This window comes from Mastomys coucha, unplaced genomic scaffold (assembly GCF_008632895.1).
Source record: "Mastomys coucha isolate ucsf_1 unplaced genomic scaffold, UCSF_Mcou_1 pScaffold22, whole genome shotgun sequence".
In the NCBI taxonomy this organism is placed as follows: domain Eukaryota; kingdom Metazoa; phylum Chordata; class Mammalia; order Rodentia; family Muridae; genus Mastomys; species Mastomys coucha.
The window spans coordinates 187,985,274-187,994,252 of record NW_022196905.1 but is presented as its reverse complement, the minus strand read 5'-3'; the positions used below and the strand labels follow the sequence as shown (position 1 = coordinate 187,994,252).

General features: G+C 40.7%; 1 protein-coding gene across 1 annotated transcript in view; it reads left to right on the top strand.

The window, feature by feature from the left end:
* Trappc11 (trafficking protein particle complex 11) overlaps window positions 1-8,979 on the top strand; it is a 49,114-nt gene that overhangs the window by 226 nt on the left and 39,909 nt on the right. Inside the window, exons 2-7 of the mRNA XM_031339751.1 lie at window positions 17-232; window positions 2,818-3,043; window positions 4,224-4,393; window positions 5,868-5,938; window positions 6,901-7,015; window positions 8,869-8,968. Of these exons, the coding sequence (XP_031195611.1) occupies window positions 2,840-3,043; window positions 4,224-4,393; window positions 5,868-5,938; window positions 6,901-7,015; window positions 8,869-8,968 (660 nt within the window). The 5' untranslated portion in view covers window positions 17-232; window positions 2,818-2,839. The remainder of the gene's footprint in view (window positions 1-16; window positions 233-2,817; window positions 3,044-4,223; window positions 4,394-5,867; window positions 5,939-6,900; window positions 7,016-8,868; window positions 8,969-8,979) is intronic.

The following is an 8,979-nucleotide window of genomic DNA, read 5'->3' as shown; positions in this document are numbered from 1 at the left end:
CCCTGTTCTATTCCAGGACTGGTGTGGAGTGCTGTCACTCAAGCCCGGGAAGTGCTTCCTGTGCCAGCGGAGGCGGGGAAAAGGAAGTCTCGCCTTCTGCAGCCGGGTGTGGGGCTAGGGCTGTCGGTTGTCGGAGGCCGTGTTTTTAGACGCCACTACCTGGCTCTCCTGCCTCTTTCCCGGCTGACGGCGACTCGCCGCAGCTGCAGCAGGTCCAGGGCGTGCGGCCAGGGTGAGTTGGGCCCAGAGAGCTTCCAGGCCAGGCCATCCCGGCTTGGGGGCCTGCTTTTCCCCTTGGCGTCCACCGGTGCCCTCTCGGCGTTTCTCCTTCACCTGTAAAGAATTCACTCATTTCTAGAGAGGTTGGGGGTAGCGGAGGAAAATTGTGTCAGTTTCTAGGACTTTGAGGATGTTCTCCTTGCCCAGTTGCAGCTACTAGAGCCGAAAGCTGCGACTCTAGGGGGACAGCCTTTTCGTTCTTCATTTGATCTTTTTGCAGTTGGATGTCTCTGAATCCTTGCTTGTTAGCCGATGACTTGCATGCCAAACCGCCTGTTTATTGATAGCCGTCTTCTTTAGTAGATACTTTGATTGGGTTAGTTTGTTTCTATTCTATGATAGCTTGCACTAACCAGGTGATCAGGTGCCGACGACTTACTTTGTACTTCTCCATGTCCCCTCTCTGTCAATAGTTTGCTTGGTTTCTCCATTATTTTCCAGGAAATCAGGAAGCGATGTCTTTCCTGTGTGTCACTGAAATCTATTCAGTCAACACTTGCCCTGTTCCATTCCTTTTTTTTTTAAAAAAAGTTTCCTACAGCATAGACAGGACCTTGCAAGTAACCAAGCGTGTAAGGTAGAATAAGACAGGGATTGGTGGTGCAGTTTTCATGATGTGGTTGGAACAGATTTGCTGTAATCAAGAGCTACACTGTCAGCTGTGAGAGACAGTAGCCAAGGGAGGCTATAGAGCACTTGAAATCGGCTAGTCTGAACGGAGGGTGTGCTGCTCCTAATAAAATACACACAGGGTTTGAAGACAGTGAACAAATAGGTTTTTACAAGTTCATCGATAACTTATAATGATGTTTGGGAAATATTGTTGGCTAAAATAGAGTATGTCTAAAGTCCCACATCTTTCTTTTTCTTTCTGGGGGTAGTGAGGGGCTTTTTTGAGATCTCCCTAGCCCTGGCTGGCCTGAAACTGCCCCTTGCCTCTGCCTCTTTAATGCTGGGTTTTCAGGAGTTTGCTTTCTGAGCCAACTTCTCTTTTCCCTTCTAATACAACTGCTGGAAAATTTGACATTATTTTTGTGATTCATACTATATATCTCTCAGGTGGTACTAATTTAAGAACTTTGTAAGTTAATTCTACTTCTCCTTATAGCCATTCTGTATTCAAGGGCTACAGCGATTTCTCTGGAGCCTCTAAGATTATCAAGGGAAAAGGCCCTTTCACATTCTTGTCTAGACTGTTTGGTATTAGGCAGATATGGTAGCCATATTATATTTTGACCACTTCTGTTTTGCTCTTCATCTTATTCCCCAGAAGCAGTGGATTTCTTTGCCCTCATAGCACAACCTTCCCCAAAAGTCTTTTAAAGCAATTCTGCAAGCTTATGTTTTAGATACATCATTTCTGGCAGGCTCTCCAACTCATGTTTCAATATCCATTGTTCCTTTAGCATTTGAGCAGGAGTAAATTAATTAGTAAAGGTCATTAACTTTTCAGTTAGACGGAATCCACATTTTAGGAATCAAGTGGCATTTGACACTAAAAATTTCCCAGAGATTACCTTGTGTTTTGTATAATGTGATGATGGCAATCACTCTTTAAAGAAGCATATGATAAATCCTTTTAGAAATAAGAAATTGTTTTTAAAATATAGTGGCCTTTTTGATTAGAATAAGCACATTTTTGCATAATCATTTTCTTTCTTTTTTTTCTTTTTCTTTGAGACAGGAGTATCCCTGGCTGTCCTGCAACTCACTCTGTAGACCAGGCTGGCCTCAAACTCAGAAATCCACCTGCCTCTGCCTCCCAGGTGCTAGGATTAAAGGCATGCGCCACCACTGCCCAGCTGCATAATCATTTTCTAAAGTCAGTGCATACCTGCATTTATTGTAGACTTCTCTAAAGGACAAAATACAGACATGTCCTAGGGATTTCCATTCATTAGTGGTGTCTGTCTTAGACATTTTCCTTTACCTATTACATCATTCTACATTATGAAAAATCAAAACAGCTATTAAATAATGCACACTTTACATGAATTATATTCTAAGTATTGAGAAATTAGATAATTGTAATTCCAAAGAAATCAGAGAAAGTTGGATATTTTTAATATACATCAATAACTTTTTAAATTTTATTGACTATGCTTGATACAGGGCACATTTATGGCTTGAATATTTTTAATAAAATTTTTGAGACAAGGTCTTACCATTTTACGCCAGCCTGTCTTGAACACTGGTATTATAGCATGTGCCAACACGCCAGCCTGGACCTATTTTAATTTTATCACTTTCCTGCTTTCTTAGTCTGTTCATTCCACACTTTGATATACATTTTGAAAGATTACTGGAAATAGAGAATTTATCTGAAAATTGAGTACAACCTCTTCTGTGAAATTAAAAGTAGCTGTGCAGTTAGTAACTTTAATAAATCTGACTTAGTAATTAAAGCTTTCACTTTGCTCTCTTCTGTTTGCTTGACTGTGTATATGCAGAGCCTCTTGTCCTTTTGCAGTGTTTACAATTAGATATTGATGTTGGTTTTTAAAGTTAATTATGACTATCTTGACATTTGCATTTCAGATTTTTCCGTGCTGTGTTAGACATGAGCCCCTCACAGTGGGACTTCCCTGTGGAGTTATGTTGCCGGCCTATGGCTTTTGTCACACTCACTGGCCTTGATGTGGTGTATAATGCTGTCCACCGAGCTGTCTGGGATGCTTTCTGTGCCAATCGGAGAGCTGACCGGGTACCAATTTCTTTCAAGGTGCTCCCAGGTGACCATGAATACCCAAAATGTAGATCAAAGGTAATGCCATAGGATCACTCGCATTCATTCATCCGTCGACCCTGTCCTCTTCCTCCTCCCAGTCCTGTTCCAATTATGTGTGCTGGAAAACCCCTGAGTTTATCAGGGCAAAGGTCACTGTTGTTCCTAAGGAGAAACAGGTATTTTCATATATTATGGGATATGTGCATATGTTTAATAACGCTTGATTTTAATTTCAAGAAGATTAATTACAATGCTTTCTATACTATGAGCCTACATTTTTTTTTTAAAATTAATTATTTGGCTGGAGAGATGGCTTATTGGATAAAAGCACTGCTCTTCCAAAGATCCTGAGTTCAATTCCCAGCAACCACATGGTGGCTCACAACCATCTGTAATGAAATTTAGTGGCCTCTTCTGGTGTGTCTGAAGACAGCCACAGTGTTCTCATATAAAAAAAAATAAATCTAAAAAATAAATTATTTATTTATTTAGAGAGAGGTGCGCAAGTGTGTGTGTGTGTGTGTGTGTGTGTGTGTGTGTGTGTGTGTAGGTCCGATGACAACTTGTAGTGTTAGTTTTCTTCCAGTTTTGTGGGTCCTGAGAATTGGACTCAGGACCTCCTAGGTTTTGCAGAAAGCATCCTTTGCCCCTACCCCGCCTACTTTCCCTTTCATTAAAATACACCCACGTCTCCATAATTTTGACAGTCTTCTTCAAAGGAAGATGTCATATTACCCACTCATCATTGCAGGTTTCATGTGGTATGCACGGCAGTTAGGTTCTGCTTGCCCTGTTTTTAAACCATTTTTATTTTATCCACAGGGCAGGTGAAATGCTCTCAGGGCAGTACATAAACAAATAAAGGCATAGTTTAGATCATTTCACTACTTTACAAGAACAGAAATGGGAATGGGGAAGAGTAGAAGCAGACCGGGAAAATGACTGAATACTTTTGACAGGAGCTGAGGTCCTTGGCATTATTGGGATTTTCCGCCCCCTGGGCATTCTTCCTCTCATGGGAAGTGTAGTGTTTGTGTGGTTGAGGTTCCACTTTCCTAGACACTTACACCTTTTATTAATTTCCATGGGCTGACTTTCTCCCCTTATAAACGGGCAGTGTGCAGTGAATGAGGCCAACGCACGTGAAATGCCTGGCGCTCTGGAGGCAGCTTCGGCTTCTTTCCTTACCAGCTAACTTTTTTTTCACGGTTGGCAGAGAACTTCGTATGAGTGGTACATTCCTAAAGGAGTCCTAAAGACCGGCTGGATGAATAAGCATCTGAACCTGGTGCCGGCGCTGGTGGTTGTGTTCTATGAGCTGGACTGGGACGAGCCTCAATGGAAGGAGAAGCAGTCCGAGTGTGCCACCAGGGTGGAGATCGTCAGGTTCGTGCTGTGGGGGGGAGGGAGGGGTGCATCGGGCCCCAGCGGTGCTCCGGTGCGTGCAAGTCTGTTCTCTAGGGACTTACACATTTGTGGTATCAGGGATTGAGCCCACGGCCTTTATTCAAGGCCGCCACTCTAACCCTGAACCTTATTCTCAGCCCTGTTCACAAATACTGTGATGGTTACTCTGAGATTGTTAACCTCCTTTGAAACTTGTTCTGTTTCTAAAAGGTGATATTAAGTATTAACAATACGGTGTCCAGGATATGAAGAAATTTAGAAGGCAAGTTGGCCTGGAGTCCCAAATTCTTGTCTTATACTATGATCTCTTTGGGAGATAACAATTTATATCAGGCCCCATAAGAACATTTTTTTAAAATATATATTTTATTATTTACTTGTGTGTGTGTCTGCATGTGTGCATGTGTGTGTGTGTTCAAGTGAATGTGTGTATGTGCATGTGTATCCTGGAGTTTTGGAGACTTAGAAGAAAACCATCACATCCCCAGGAGCTGGAGTTGTAGGCTGTTGTGAACCACCCCGTAGTGGTTCCTGGGGCTTGAACTCTGGTGCTCTGGAAAGACAGCAAGAGCTCTTAAAAGTTGAGCCATCTCTCTACCACTTGCATAAGATAACTTACAAATTGTTTATCGTTGTTTGTGTGTATGATTTGTATTTGTGTTCATGTGTGCCATGGCGTGTGAGCGTCCGAGGACAGCTGTGGAGAGCTGGCTCCCTTCTTCAACTTCATGTGTGTTTGGGGCTCTGACTTAGGCTGCCCATCTACAAGGCAAGCACTTTATCCGCTGAGTGTTTCACTGTCCCCTTAAAACTTGATTTATCATTGTGTAGTTCTAAGATCATATTCCAGACGATAATGTATCACCAGTATGAAAGAGGAAGTTAACTGGTTTTTATATGAAAGTGAATGTTAAAATTTCACGCTAAAATAGTCTTTACAAGCATTCATGTATTTGGGAGGCAGGTCATGTGTGGTCAGAGAGCAGCCTCGGGGAGTCGGGTCTCTCCTTGCACTGTGTACAGTTGAGAGTCCAACTCAGGCCATCTCACTTCTCACTGACCCTGATGCTTCACTTCTTCTTTTTTTTTTTTCTGTGTAACCCTGGCTGTCCTGGAACTCACTCTGCAGACCAGGCTGGCCTCGAACTCAGAACCGCCTGACTCTGCCTCCCAAGTGCTGGTATTAAAGGCATGCACCACCACTGCCCGGCTTGATGTTTCATTTCTAAATCAGATTTCTGTAAGATTATAAGCTTGATACGAGATTATCAAATCATAATGCAGGTCATTATGGGAATGCAATCACTTGTAGGAAAAGATTTATTCTGATCTTAATGGATTTTTAGTTGAAATTTATCTTCAGTTGAGTTATGAAGTTTGTGTTTTATGTGAAGCCTGAAATAATTTAGGTAAAACAAGTTCATTGCTTTGTTATTGTTTTTTCCCATCACAGGCAAAGTTTGCAAGGGAGAAACACAAAAGTTGCAGTCGTCCTGATTCAAAAAAAAACTCCTTTACCGCCAGGTACAGAAGGTTCATTTATCACTTTATTCTTCAATTGCTATACCAGGAGGTAGATATTTTTTAATATCTAATTTTGCGTGTTCATTTTGGGAGAATGACAATATGATAACTTTTAAAAGCACCAATAAAAGGCCAGAAAAATGACTCAGCAAGTAAAGGCATTTGCTGATGGCCTGAGTTCAGTCAATTTCCAGAGCCCACTTGATGGAAGGAGAGAATCAATTCCTGAAAGTGTCCTCTGATCTCCACAGATGTGCTGTGTCTCAGGTGCACACATGCATACATGCATGTATACATACATACTTACACATACATACATACTTACGTATATACATGCATATGTATGTACACATACAAATAAATTAATGTTGTAAGTAATAATGCACAAATGCTTATTATACATTGATGTTTACAAATGCTGAGTCCTACTTTTTCCTCTCTGCTTAGCCCCTGTGTGCATGTATCAGTTGACAGAACAGTTAATGCAGTTGCAGCTAAAGTGTTATTTACTTGACTGATTCTATTTAAAATGTACTCTTACACAAAGAAATGTAAGATTTTAAATACTATCCAGGAAAACTTTCTTTACAAGATTCTTTTACCTTCTCAGATTTTCATAAGCCAGAATAAATTTTCTTGCCATGTTAAGCATTCTGAGGTCTTTGGAAACTTCTTTCATGAATAAATGCTTCCATTTTTATTTATGAGTTAGACCAGCCATGTGATATGATTTTGGCATTACTTGTCCTATCTGTTGTGCTCAGGAGAAAATTCTACAGTATTTTCCAGACAAGTATGGATGCATTAACTTCTGGGAGAGCCCTAAGTCCTCAGGGAGAGCGGAGCCCCACTGCGGTGGTGACGGACTGGGAACTTTATTCCTGATTACAAACTTGAGTAAACGTGACTACAGAAAACTGACACCTTTGCTTTGTTTCTGTTTGTCTGGTGCGTGTCAACAGGGGAAGACGTCATTGCTTCTGAGCGGGCTGCGGCCTTATGCAATGTGTGTGAACTCTCAGGCAAGTCTCTGTTTGTGCTGCCCCACACTGACCACCTTGTGGGCTACATTATAAGGTAAATCAGAGTTTTTGTTGTTCTTGGGAAGGAAAAGTTGGTAGCTTAGACCCGTTATTTACAAACAACAAGAAAGTGCTCATAAAAACACTGTGGACGCTGAAGTTCAGCTAGGCAAACCACTAAATGAGTGGACTGGAAAGAGTCTGAGAGCAACCTGGTCTACATTAGGAAGTTCCATTCTACCTGGGGCTACATACTAAGACCCTGCATCAAAAACAAAGTGAGGATCTTGCAACGCTTGCCTAATAGCCAGGCTATCTCTATAACTATTTAACTTGTTTTGCTTAAAAGCAGGGAAGAGTTTAATTCCAAGTTACCAGGGTTTTTGCTTTAAAATTGCATTTATTTATTAATATCTTGGGGGGCAGGGGCATGCACGTACCACAGAGGTCAGAGGACAAATTAAGGAAGTCAGGTCTGTCCTTACACCGTGTGGGTCCATAGGATTGAACCGAGCTTATTTGGCAGGGCAGCAAGCACCTTTCCCTGCTGAGCCATCTTACCAGCCCAAAGTCTAACTAGGTTTAAAGGATTAACCAGGCCTATTTATCCTCAGGTCTATTCTACTTGATTAAGACATGTTTTATCCGAGTGCACAGCCCATTTAGAAACTGAAACGAGCTTATTGCTGACATTTCCTGAGGTCATAGAGATGAACTAGTTTCTTTGAGGTGGTTATCTCTTCATCACTGAGAATAACCTGTAAAGATAGTTCTGGCTACAGTTTGGTATCTCACGGTCTCCCTTAGTGTTCCCACTTGTAAAATCTTAAGGACAAGTTAAGTTAATAACATTTGTTTCAAGATTAGAATCTAACTTTATTTTCATATTTTAACTTTTTTTTTATTTTTTGTTTTTTTGGTTTTCGAGACAGGGTTTCTCTGTGTAGCCCTGGCTGTCCTGGAACTCACTCTGTAGACCAGGCTGGTCTTGACCTCAGAAATAAGGGATGTGCCACCACTGCCCAGCTAACACTTTTTTTAAAAGTATACTTCAAAAATAAAAAATTTTAATCTAGAAAATCCAATTTATCTGCCAGGTAGGGTGACATATGCCTTTAATCCAAGTATTCAGGAGGCAGAGGCAGGAGGGTTGCCAATTTGAGGCCAGTCTGGGCTACACTGCCAAGACTACATAGTTAGACCTTGTCTATAAAGAAGTAAATAAAATATTTGATTTTAAGATTTGCCTTGTCCTGTTTTCCTCAGGACCATCGGTTAGACTTAGTTTTTACCCCGAGGAGGAGAATCCTTGGTGTCCATCACCGCTCTTTGCCTGTGGACTCACTTTTCTTTCACACCCTGCACAGTTACCTCTGATGGTCACGTGCTCCAGTACAGTGTGACTTGCTTCCTGGTCTCGCACAGATTTCTTATTGGTGCTTATATAATCTCAGAATTGTGTGATAAAGCAAGACTTTAATAACATTGAATCTATTTTGTTTGCCAGTTGTGTTTGTTCGCCCCAGACATTTTCTCATTCTTTTAAACAATAAATATCAGGAAAATAAAAACCAGTGAAATTTAATTCAATTTTAAACATTTTTCCAGAGGTGTTATAAAATTATAGTAAGGATGAAAGCATTCTTAGCGATCACTTAATTTATATAAATTATAAGATTTTTTTTTTAATCTGGTATATCCTGTGTTATAAATGGTTTTCAGTGGTGTTAGGGGAGGTCTTACTTTCCTCTAGAAATCCAAATAATACACTGCTTTGTTTTCATCTTAATTGTGAAGTACAGTGTTGGTCAACAAATTTGCTTTCAGTTCTCAACAAATACTGCTCTTAAAAAGACTTTGCTTTTGAGTAACTCTACTATTTTGTTGTTGTTGTTGTTGTTTTAACAGATTAGAAAATGCATTTTATGAGCATGCCCAGACTTATTACTACACTGAGATCAGAAGAGTGAAATCTCATAAGGAATTTTTGAATAAAACAACACACCAGGTACACTAAAA